The sequence below is a fragment of the Cynoglossus semilaevis genome, chromosome 14, assembly GCF_000523025.1.
Source record: "Cynoglossus semilaevis isolate Cse_v1.0 chromosome 14, Cse_v1.0, whole genome shotgun sequence".
Lineage (NCBI taxonomy): Eukaryota > Metazoa > Chordata > Actinopteri > Pleuronectiformes > Cynoglossidae > Cynoglossus > Cynoglossus semilaevis.
Window position 1 is genome coordinate 15,620,426 of NC_024320.1, and position 12,449 is coordinate 15,632,874.

General features: G+C 41.6%; 1 protein-coding gene across 4 annotated transcripts; it reads left to right on the forward strand.

Moving 5' to 3' along the window:
* The first annotated feature begins 504 nt into the window (after window positions 1–504).
* On the forward strand, window positions 505–11,375 carry dzip1 (DAZ interacting zinc finger protein 1). Of its 4 annotated transcripts, none has more exons than XM_008325309.3 (20): window positions 505–698; window positions 1,284–1,510; window positions 2,370–2,954; window positions 4,428–4,512; window positions 4,750–4,865; window positions 4,967–5,051; window positions 5,421–5,536; window positions 5,743–5,835; window positions 5,917–6,039; window positions 6,112–6,174; window positions 6,262–6,399; window positions 6,884–6,932; window positions 7,018–7,062; window positions 8,376–8,551; window positions 8,673–8,877; window positions 9,010–9,184; window positions 9,387–9,697; window positions 9,988–10,109; window positions 10,193–10,340; window positions 10,915–11,375. In XM_008325309.3, the coding sequence occupies exons 2-20, from the start codon at window positions 1,508–1,510 to the stop codon at window positions 10,992–10,994; spliced, it is 2,718 nt and encodes a 905-aa protein (XP_008323531.1). In that variant the 5' UTR covers window positions 505–698; window positions 1,284–1,507; the 3' UTR covers window positions 10,995–11,375. The 4 variants fall into 4 exon arrangements, with proteins under 4 accessions (XP_008323531.1, XP_024918174.1, XP_008323532.1 ...); XM_025062406.1 differs by having other exon boundaries at window positions 1,325–1,510; XM_008325310.3 differs by having other exon boundaries at window positions 507–698; window positions 1,284–1,553.
* Window positions 11,376–12,449: the final 1,074 nt, after the last annotated feature.

Consider the following 12,449-nt stretch of genomic DNA (forward strand, 5'->3'; position numbering starts at 1 on the left):
TTTCACTTGTTTTTTACTCTACTCTCGTTACAGCTGACGGCCAACAACGTCTCCGTCTCTCAACTGCCTCCAGACGCAGTTTTTCCCTGTTTTTTCACTGTTTCCCTCAGAGTCTAGAGATCAGCGGTTTTTGTTTCTTTCTTCCCTTCCCCCGCTTCTCAAACTGAGCTGCGTCAAGTCTCACAGTTTTACCGGAAATTCAGTAAATTTCTCTTCATAATAAGTTCTGAAGAGGCGTCTTTCTTATAAGGTTACAAAGGCAACCGTGTAGCAAGCTGACGTAAAAGAAACACGAGATTGCTTCATTGTATCAATATCTTTATAACATCTTACAAAAACATAGCTGGGCCCATTTTATTTTCAAAATGATTTAATTTGTATATAGGATATAAGTATATAAGTGAATATCTTTTAAGTACTAAGTACGGCTAGAGTTTCATACAACGATTCTACATGTACTTATTTGAATAGTACAAAAATGCAAGTAAAAAGTACTTGTTTTTATTTTAGTTTGAGATAAAACGAGAGACAATTTACTTTTATTTTGTTGGTTGTAGACGGAAGTGGGTCCTTGGAAGTAACGGCACCTCATTTGTTGAGCAGGGATTTAGGAATGTGGAGACCCACCGCCGAGTTCCCCTCAAATCGTCACTTTTCTCATCCCCACATATCAGCTGAGTAACATATCAAACTACACGGTAAGGTATTCTGAACACACGGTGCCACAAAAAAATCTGCTTTATTTGAAATTATGTACTATATACTTTCTGATATCTTTAAAAAAAGAATAAAAACTATTGCCCAAACAAGGTAAGTTCCCGAGAAAGTCCGCTAGCTAACTCAAATGACGTAAAGGAGCTACGTTCTGGTCATGTACAACTTTCTTTTGTGCTCCACTCGCATAAAACATCCCAACTCTCCAGGAAATGCCTTTGAATCCTTTTTAAGTTGTTGATGGAATGACTTTGACCATTTGGGTGAGTGTTTTTTCAAAAGATAATTGAATCCAGGAGAAGGCAGTGCTGCCGCATTATGAGTATCATTGTCGTAAAAGAACGACCATGGAAGAAACAAGTAAACGTAGGGGAGATTTTTAGACCGAACATGTCCGACAAGTCCGAGCATGTGTTTGCTCGATGTTTGAGCTAAGGGTTTTTTATTTTTATTTTACTGTTACCATGTTAGCTCCGTCTTGTTTTTTGTTTTACTGTTACCATGTTAGCTCCGTCTAACAACCCTATTAGACTCAATTCCATTGTGTCTCTGCTGTATTTGTATGTAAGGACGCAGCTCTGTCCTCAAACATGCACTGATTGTGTCCCAGTGTTGTGACAACACGTCGGTCCCACGGGGACGCTTCTCCTGTCTCCATACCAACGTCGAGGACGCCGCGGAGGAGGAACGAGAAGGAGGAGGAGCAGCAGCAGGAGCAGCGAAGGCAGCAGCGGCGTCTTTCTCGTCTTTGCTTTTTCTGCCAAGCGTCAAATGCAGATGTAATCGGGCGGAGATGGTAAGGAGGGAGCGGGATCGTCAGGACACAGTCAGCCTTAGAGGTAGATAGTCTCTCAGTCTAGTCTTTGTTTTGTCTCTGTAGCTCACCTTGCTCTTGTTGCCTTTCACCCTTTCTTTGTCATGTGACTGTGTGTACGATCAGGACCTTTGCTGCCACCCTGGCAAAACGGGAGCTCAGTTCCTCTGTTTCTCATTTCTAGCCCTGAGCTCCAGTATGTAAACATAAGGATTTCCCAACAAACACCTTTTCTTTCTGTCTGAACGACGTTGTTCTGTTGTGTCCTTACCTTCTGCTGCAATGTTGCTCTGGATTTTAGCTAGGTTTTTTTTTTCATGAACTAATTTTTCAACCTTTGCTTTGAGGCCAATTTCACGTTAGTGTTCGCAGTCGTTTTGTACATTAACATTCTTCTTCTTTTTTTTCATTAAATTATTTATAAGTCTTAACTATTATTTCATTTTCTATTTTTAAACCCCTAAATACTGTTATTGAATAATTATTTAATTATTTATTAAGTCTTTTTTGTTGATTTTGTTTCTTGAACATTAATTGATGTTTTGGTCGATGTTTAGCTTTAAATGATAACCAAAGTTAACCAGTGATATTTGATATATTCAACTGATAATTTTCTTAATTTTTTTTCTAAATTATAGATTTAGATCGTAGCATAATCGCTGCTGTTTTTGCTACTGGCTTTAGATATTTGGTAGTAAACATTTAGCTTCCTGACTTTTGTGTATTTCTGAATGATGATATAGAATTTTAATATCAGTACGTGTGTGGCTCCAGCAGAGGGCAGGTAAAATAGGATTTAGTCATAACTTGTGTCTCTTTCTCTGTGACATTTTTTCGTTAGCCATTTCATGAAGGCGTCTACTTCCCTTACACCAGTGAGAACCAGGGAACCCAGTCCTCAGCAGGGATCCCGTCTCTCCTGACCTCTCCCCTCAGTCAGAACTCTGCACCTCCAGCAGCCATGACTCCTTCCAGCGGAGCCTCCAGCATTCTCCCCTTCAAGTTTCGCCCTCGCAGAGAGACCGTGGACTGGCGCCGCATCAACGCTGTGGACGTGGACCTGGTAGCGAGCCGGTTGGATGTGGACACTCTCCAGGAGCACATCAACACAGTGACCTTCTGCAGCCTGGAGGGAGAACGCTGCCAACGCTGCCAGAGCCCCGTGGACCCGATTCTTATCAAACTGCTGCGGCTGGCTCAGCTGACGGTGGAGTGGGTGCTGCACTGTCAGGAGGTGCTGGCTATGAACCTGCAGGCGGCGGAGGAGAAGCTAGAGGCCAGAGGCAGAGAGAAGCAGGAGATGCTGGAGCAGCAGAACAAACAGGAGGAGAAGGTGAAGACCATGGCTGCGGAGCTGAAGCAGAGGAAGAAGATCATACGAACACAGCAGTCGCTGCTGGTGCCGCGGATCATCAGTGGACAGAAGGTAGAGCTGACTCGGGATGAACTCTCAGTAGAGGTTAGGTGGAGATACCTTAGTAACGTTACCAGGCATGACTTCAATATTTTATTATTTATTTAATGACAGTTACTGTTACAGTTTATCTGATGTTTTCAGCATTTAATTCAAGACTAGATTTTGTGTCTCGGTCAGCTTTAGTTGTTTTTAGCACATCTTCAGCTTCTGCTGACAACATTATTGTTTTACTTTGGTTAAGATATAGTCATACCAGGATCTTTGGATTTTTTTTTAAAGATATAGTACATCTTTTAGCTTGATATGGTGTGAGAGCCTAGTCCGAATTTATGTTTAGGTTTGAATTGGAGGCTAAAAAAGTTTCAGAATGTTTCAGAACAAAAACAGCATCAGTTCTAGTGCTGTTGCGAGGAAAAACACTTATTCTCTTGAGAGCATTTACATTTCACACATGTATGGCAACCCCCGCCCCAACACAATCTCTCTCTCTCTTTCTCTCTCTCTCACACACACACACACACACACATTGAGCAGCTCCTCTCCTTTCTTCTCATCTTTCATTGTCACTTTTTTGTGCATTTCAGGGCAGAATTGAATGAAAGAAAGACTGATTTTCAGTCTTGATGACATCATCCCTATTCATAAGAGGCTTTATTCTAAAATTGAGAGAATACGATTCAGTGTTTAGTGGCAGAACAGATGGCATCACAATCCTTCATTTAATCCATGTTCAAAGAGGAGACAAATGCTGAACCTGGCTGTTATTGTCTTATTGTCATATTCTGATTTAACCTGGACCCTAGATTTCATAATTCAAATTTCCCATGGTCCAAATCAACCACAAAAATCCATTAAATATTTATTTATTTAAAATTAAGCTCAGTTATTTTATACCAAAATCCTCCGCTGCGTCCTTCACGTGCGCAGCTGCTACTGGTCAGGCTGACCCTGGACGTGCTGTTTCCACGGTAACAGTTAGTGAGTCATGACAGCATGCGGTTGCTAGGAGTGCAGTCAAAGCTTGGCTCAATAATTCATAGGCCATGTGGTTCACTGACTGTTGACATTTGCTCCTCGTTCATGTTCCTACGAGGCGTCGCAGGTGGAACCTTTTCTGATGTAATTTAGTCGTTTGCACAGCGGTGATTGGTTTACATCAGATTAAAGGAGCAGTTTGTAACATTTCTTGGCAGAAATTGAATGAACCCACGTTACGACGTTTGTTTAAGTGTATCATTGATTCAAGATTAAAATCAATTGTCTATTTGCCTTCGTCGTCTTAAAATGAGCCTTTGTTGATGACCATTCACTTCATAGGTACTTTAATTTTCAAACCTTTGAAATTTGAAAATTTTCATATTTAGTCTTACTTTAACATTTGTAAAAAAGTCTGAGAATGATATAAAATGATTCAGTAAGGATTCAGTAACATTCCCAGTGTCATATTATATATTGTTTAAGAATGTCCTCTGTTTCTTCCAGTGCGTCCACTGTGAGAAATCCTTCCTCAACAGCATGTTCCTGCAGAGCCACATGCAGCGGCGACATCCTGAGGAGTACCAGAGCCGTAAGTCTGAGTCCAGAGTGAGAGTCCACCCTATGAAGTGATTTTGACCCAGAATTCTCAGGTTTACATGTGGAGCTCTGCTGTTGGTACCAGCTGTACTGAACCTAAAATTATTATTTTGAAACTGGGTGATTTGAAGCTGTAATAAGACAACTGAACACTCACTCACTGATGATCAAACACTCACCACGAACATCAGCGTTCTAAATGTTCTTTTCTTCTGCTGCCTTTTTACAGAGCTGCGTTCAGACAGTGAAAATAAGTCAGTCATTGAAAACCTCAGGACGGAGATCAGCAGTCAGAAGGAGCAGATCACTCAGCTGCAGCAGACCCTGCAGGCCAAAACTGCTCAGGTGGGATTGGTGGAAAAAACTCCAAAAAATATTTTTTACTGATGTCAATTTTCACATTAAATATTCAATTGTGGGTTTTTTTTTTCACATTTTTTAAAAAGTGCATCCATTGTGAGAAGACCTTCCTGAGCAGCACATTTCTGGAGAGTCACATACAACGACGACATCCAGAAGAGCTAGAGAGCCGTGAGTTCAAACAAGTTGATAAAGAATGTTACAATATGTCAAATGTAACCATTAGACCTGATCATTTCATATATATTTATGTTTTGTGTTTTTTAAACTGTTAATTTATTCTGTATTGCTGATATTTGTAGACATACCTTCAAAGCTAAATCAGTCTGAGTCAGTTTCTGTGGAATAGGGAAATTATTTTTTATCCTCTACAGAAAATAATACAAAATAATTAGTTATGTCACATCACATCACGTGTTTTTATTAGAGGTGAGTCTTTGTTATTTGAGGTAATATTTGATGTGATGCCCGATTATCAAATATAGTTTCAAGTGATTTATTGTCTACTTAGTCTGAATCGTTTTCATGGCGTTCTTGCAGAACTACGTTCAGAGATCGAGAAGAAGTCTGTGATTGAAAACCTGAGGATGGAGAACATCAACCAGAGAGAGCAGATAGCTCAGCTGCAACAGAGTCTGCAGGCCAAAAATACTCTGGTGAGGGGGAAAAAAAGGATAACAATTTTGTCAACAAAAAACAACGTTTTTAGCTCAGTCTCAAATCACTCTACAGCAGACATCCACAATCTTTCCCTGATTTCTGGGAAGACCAAAATTAAAGTCATGTAAAACAAATTATACAAATGACTTGTGCATCCAAACACCACAAACCTCTAATGCAGATCATTGTTGTCCACCTCCAGGAGAACGAGCTGCAGTCCATGCATAAAGACCTGATGAAGGAGCTGGAGCGTCTTAAAGCTGAGGAGATGGCTCGAAATATTCAAGCTCTGAACGTAAGACAAACCTCTTAGTTTTACACCTGAGTTCATTCTGTACACACTTAAATACGACCTCCCATGTGTTTTCGTTCATAGGAAGCCAATCAGAATCTGACGGCCAGACATGAGAAGTCTGGTCTGCCTGAGAGAGACGTGGACATTTACAAGGACGTGCAGAGTCAGGCCCTTCAGAAGCTGGAGCAGCAGCTGAAGAAGCAGGTCAGTAGATCAGTCAGAGCAGACAGTTACCAACCTTTGAGCAAACGTCTGTAAATGTTCTTTCTGCTGCAGGATAAGAGAATAGAGACCAGACTCCTGGAAATCAAGGCTCAGCACGAGTCTGAAAAAACTCAGGTACAGGTTCATGTACTGTAGAGGAACAGTGTCACTGTGATGGTCGATGATGAGGGTTCAAACAAACCAGTGTGTGGTGTGTTCCAGCTGCAGAAGGAGCTGAGCAGGATGCAAACGTCTGTGTCGCGGATGCACCAGGAGCGAAGTCAGTGGCAGCAGCAGCAGCAGGAGGTGGAGAGGCGGCTGCAGGAGAAGGAGCAGACCATCCAGGCTCAGAGGAAACAGGTCTGAGCTTATTTACACTCACTCTGATTATGTCAGGAAGTGAGGAAGTGATTCAGCGGCTCCACTCCACTTGTTCAGGATTTCCTGTATTTGCTGTATGAACTCAGATTGGCTGGAAATGAGATCTGATGACACTGTACGTCTGGCAGCAGCCGCAGTGTTTTCCATGAAACTTCTCAGCATTCAAGGACAAAAAAAATACATGCTTAACATGGTGTGACAACAAGCAACTCCCAAAACAGAGATTTGGACTAAAAAAAGTCAACAATCAAAGCTGTTAAGTTTGCTGTAGGTGAAGAGAAGACATGGCTGAGATGTTAATGTTAATACGACTTGACCTCATGTTCAAAGGTCAGACTGATCTTATCTGGTTGATGAATGTGCAGTATAACATGATTAAAGCCGTCATTTACAGATTATTGACTATGGATAAATGGTTTTCCTTTACGGCATCGATCACATGTTAATTATTTCTTTCTTACAGATGAGAAGCATTTCCTCAAAGCCTCCCACCAAGGTCACGGAAACAACAGGTGTGATTTGGTTTTCACTATGTTTTTTTTCTGTTCCTACATGTGCAGTGTGATTGTAACACACGTCTTGTTTTTCATGTTCCAGTGTCCACTGCAGCACCAGAGCCCAAACCAAAGAGAGTCGTACTTGGTAAGTTTTTTACAAAAGAATTTGAATTTCTCACTCGGCCACATGTTCACCATCTCATCCACTCCTAAAGTTGGCAATTGGCTAAAAAAACAAAAACAAAAAAAACAACAAGCCTTTAAAGTCAGACAAGTAAAAGTTGATACTGAGGCAAACTATAAGCCTTAGTAAAGCGTAAGTAAAGAGGTTGGCAATGTTTAATTTGAAATTCCTATTTTAAAAAGAGGAAAAACCCTCCTTTGATACTGACTGCTGTTCCACTACAAGCTCACAGGTGTCTGTTAACTTGTGCAATGTAACTCAGTGTTTGCTGACCAAACTCTAGCACAGTGAGCTGAAGTGTGTTGTAGACCTTGGTGGAAATGCAGCTGTTTGTCCAAAGCATGGCTCCGTGTTGTAAAGATGTATTGCTGCTCCAGCACACTGTTCCTCCATCTGTGGCCCACAGCTCCTTTAACTCCTCTTTTACCCTGCTCCCTGCCCTCCCGTGTCCTTTGTCCTCACCTCCTGTACATGTAGAGGAGCCGGTCTTTGCTTTTAACCTGGATCCTATACAGGAGCTGACGGAGGAGGAGAAAGGTACAGCAGAGCCGCTCGTCTGCATGCCCTCCTTCATCCAGGCTCCATCCAGCTGTTCTCTTCTGATCATCTTCATGTTCTTTCACTCATGACATCATAAAAAACAGCTTTTTCCATAAAGTCCTCGACAACCGGCTGCTGATCATAACGTACATCTTCTTTGACATCACCTTCAGCAAGTAATGGTCTTTGTTGATGCTTTGGAATTAACCTAGAGTGCGCCATCTACTGGAGTGGAAATGTTGTGCTATACAAAGCATGCATCAACAGAGTATTCCACCAGGTCTTCACATACAGGGGGTCCTTGACTTACATCGGAGTTCTGTTACTACGGTGCAGTGTAGTAATATTCATTGCTTGTCAACTAGTTCCCATACAAACTATTGACGATTTCTGACACCGTAGACGAAATGATTGAACAAGACTTTACTGACAAATTTAAGGGAGGCCGTAGGTCGAGGAGATCGTAAACCAAGGACCCCTTGTACAGTGTTGGGAATAAGCAAGTGACATTATATAAAAACCTTGCCCAAATATGGAAACAGACAAAAAGCTCCCATGCTGATCTTCGTTGTTTGCTCGCTCTGCCACTGTCCAATGTCACCTCCCCACCTGCTCCTGCAGCATGCAGTCTGCTGTCCAACCTACTGTACTTCATACATGGTCAGACCCACTGTAGATGACAATCAGACTGAACGTCCAGGAGTGAACGATTGGATGTGTTTTATCTTTTTCAGACTCCAGCAGCTACTCAGAGAGAAGGTCAGTGGAGAAGAAGCCTGAACCTCTTCGAGACAGAAAACAGCGGATGAACACCAGTGCTCTGAAGAAGGATCCCAGGATGAAGAAGGAGATTAGGAAAGAACTGGAGCACACCGTCCTCAAAAAGCTGGAGAACCTGGGAGTCAAAGCTGTAGGCTCTCTCTCTCTCCCTCTCTCTCTCTCTCCCTCTCTCTACCATGGACTTTGATCATTTCACAGTCCAATATGTCTCTCAACTCACTGTCATTTCCTCTGGTTTTTCTTCTCTTCAGGAACAACCAGGTCTGAAGAAGAAGGAACTGACTTCCATCCTGGCAAAGATTTATTCAAAGAGAGACGGTGTTGCCTCCAGGATGCCTGACTACTGGCGCCATCGTGAGGACATAGCGAGTTCCATACATGAGAAGATGGGAGGAGAGAAGAGAGGAAACAACTTTGTAACAGAGGCACAGTCTGGGTCCAGGCAGCCCGTTCAAGGTGTGGCCCAGAACTCAAGTACCCCAGGCTAGATTGGACTAGACTTTAGGACCATCAGATCTATATCAGATTGATCCAGTAGAGATTTGACCCACATCACTAACTGATCAGTGCATCATGGCGTTTGTGCAGTCTTACAGATCCGTCCTCGGTCCAGTAGTCTTCCCTCCAGAGTCACTCAGTCCACACCAGGACCTGCTGTCAGACAGTCCAAAACCCCGCAACCTGCACCAAGAACCAAGAACTCAAGCCACCCCAAAACCTCCACACCAAACTCTAAAGCTGCTCCCAGGATTTTCACAACCAAGTAAAAACAGTTTGTCTGAGGTTATTGTTATCTGTCATTTGAAATAGTCTCCAGATGCTGTGATAGAAATGGGCCTTAGTTGATGAACCTACAGTACCATCTTAGTGCTCAGTGTTGAAAGAAAGATCTTTTGAATTGCAGTGATTTTGTGAAAATATTTTGAAGATTGGAAATAAAGAGTGTTCTGGTGACTGTGCTGCAGGACTCCTCCCTTCAGTTCAGATGAAGAATCTGAAGATGACGATGACCAACCGCAGAAACACCACGGGGCCAAATCTCCTGTCCAGGTCAAATCCAGCAAGTCCAGTCCACTGCAGACCAGACCTTTGTTCTCCTCCAACTCCCAGCCGCCCAGGGGGTCGGCAGTGACCAAGACAACAGTCACAGCGATGGAGAGGGATGAAGATGATGGTGACTGGTCTGAGGTCAGTGAGCTGCAGGAGATCGACCCCGGGCAGCTGCAGTCGTACAGGGACCAGAACGGTAACACGGAGAAGAGAAGCTTTGGAAAGGGTGAGACCTTGTTTCAAATGTACATTTGTTCTAAACAATACAATAACAAGCAACTACATTTGTGGAGTTACTAACTGGTGGTTATCTTTTAGAAACCATTTTTGGCCTAACCTTTAAGTGTATGTTAGCATTTGGGGAATTGGTAGCATTTCTTTTCATTATTTTATGATGTTTTCTTGGTCTATTCTACTAAGGTTAGTATATAGTCGTACTGATCACTGATAGAGAAGCGGTGTTTGTGAGTGGTTTTTAGGTATTACACTTCTGATTATGTTTTTTTATTCTTTTAGAGAACAAAATCAACATCCTAGCCAGAAAAATGGAGCAGCAGCTTTCCCAGAGATCGATAAAGAAACCAGCAGGGGGCGTCAGCATCTTAACAGAGAGGAAAGATGACGTGCAGGATCTAACGGTGGGACCAGGACAGAATTTTAGTCTATGTCTGAATGAAAGGTGAAGTGAATGTAAAATAATACATGAGTTTGTGTTTGACAGTACACAGACCTAGAGGAGAGCAGTGACTGGGTCGTCTCTTCTCTGGAGGACAAACCGGACAAAGCTGGAGGAAGTCTTCAGAGGAAGAGTCAGGACTCTCCCAGCACTAGTGTCTGGGGAACGTCTACGGGAAAAGCTCCAAAATCAGGTTTGTGGATCCTGTCTTTAGTAATATCTGGAGGCATGTGGCCTAGACGTTAGATGACTGGGTTGGTGTTCGAATCCTGACCATGGCTGGACAATGGTTTGTTTAGCAATCACCAGAAAAAAACTTTGTTATTTTTAGCTTGTCCTGAAATATTTATATTTTTAATTAATCTGTATGCTAGGGACCCTAGGAGACCAGCGCCCTCTGTGAGAATTAATGCTTTAGCTGATAAAAAGGAAAAACACTACAGGAATTCTTCCAAGTCCTGCAAAATGCTTATATGACAATATTAGATTTCAGAATATTGTAAAAGTACTTGTTAGGACTCCAAAAGACTGAATTTTGAATATTGATATTTTTACATGAAGAGAAGTAGAACAAAATACACTTTACTGGTAACGTTACACCGCCACCGTATGGTAAAAAGTGGAACTACATGCTGTTGTTGTGAGAAGACAGAGAGAATAGATGTCCCCTCAGTGATGGCAGTCTGGCTGTGACATTTAACACTCACACAAAAACTCTCTTCGTCTGACATGGTCTTTAGAATCTGTTTGTTGTTTGTTTGTTTCAGCTGGTGGAACAGGAAGTACGTTGAAGAGCACACTGTGTTCTCTCAGTGACATCAGCGACACAGAGGACATCAGTAACTGAAGGACATCAGACAGACCAGGGGGTCTAAACACCTGGATCCACTTTTATCACATCTGCAGCTGGTGCTCAATATTTATATATGTTTATATTGTACCACATGAGCCATATTTTATTCAGGAGACATTAGCAATACTGAAACACTCTGGTCTAGATTTTGTCTTACTATAGGAAATCAATGATTTTGTACCATTTGATACACATTTCTCATCAAATTAACAATCAGTGCCATGTCTTTGTTTTCTGTTTTTATATCCAACCTCCCAAATGCAATTGTGTCACAAGTTAGAAATGTGTGAAATTTTTGTATATGCCTTTTTTTAAATAGAACCAGAGTTCTGTACAGAAAGTATTTATAAAGAATGAAATAAAAGAATGATTAAATATAAACCTCCACATTGTTTCATTTTTTTAATCACGTTTAATCACACTATTTTACTATTTTACACTATAGAAAAGATCATTCTAGGATTTGATCACGTTGACCTTTGTCTCCCACAGAGACAAGGCTAGTGTGTCTCCTGTCATTCCCAGAATTCCTCAACAACACCATCAGCCAGTGGTGATTCTTTAATGACAAAAGGAAAGTCTGCTTCCTCTGACTTTCCTCCTACATTTAATTTTCTAAAATGCAGTCAGATATGTTTAACTGTGGGACTAGTTCATTCAGAACCAACTGTTTGTTACAGATGGTGTAATGATGTTTTTTATATATCTTTTCAATTGAAGTCAGCCTCTGTGGGGCAGCACATGAAAACATTTCACTGCTGGTCCAGTGACAGTTTAGATTAAAGCAGCGGGAGGTGTAGATGTTTGGCTTCTGCCATGTTATTGGACCAACCGTTCGGGAGGTGGAACTACTTTTTTTTATTGACAGCAGTTTATCATGTGGCGTTTGCTTAGAGGTAAGCATAGTTGTATAAACGCTGTATATAATATCCTGTATATAATATTCCTTCCTTCCTTCCTTCCTTCCTTGTACAGTACAGTACGTCTGTGTGCTAGCAAACCGCACACGGTAGCCAAGGTGCTCTATGATTTGAACAGTTAAGGAAAAGGTCTGTGATGCACATGTATACATACTCAGATGGGCCACGAGGTGGCAGGAGTGATTTAAGGATATCGGAATCTGTTTCCGTCCATCTTCTGGGTTCCTCCTACAGTACAAAAACAAGTAGATGTCGACTAAGGCTACTGGATATAGAAATGAACCGTAGGTAATGTGAGTGTGGATGGTCCTTTAACATCCGCTGCAGCCTTGTAGCTGTTAAAGATCAACGACATACTCATGTATGATTTAGACTAAATTAGACTTCTATATAGTATATATAGAGCCTATATATTCATAAGGTGAAATGACCATGACTCAGCTTGTATTGTATGAGATTTAGTAGACAGTTTAGTAGTGATCATATAGTATTGTGGGTGGAGTCTGCAAGGATCTGACATTTTTTTGTT

Excerpts from the sequence above, each read along its gene's own strand:
- dzip1 (XM_008325309.3), top strand. Across the intron at positions 5,537-5,742 it reads TGCAGGCCAAAAATACTCTG|GAGAACGAGCTGCAGTCCAT; the intron begins GTGAGGGGGAAA and ends GTCCACCTCCAG. Across the intron at positions 5,836-5,916 it reads GAAATATTCAAGCTCTGAAC|GAAGCCAATCAGAATCTGAC; the intron begins GTAAGACAAACC and ends TTTCGTTCATAG.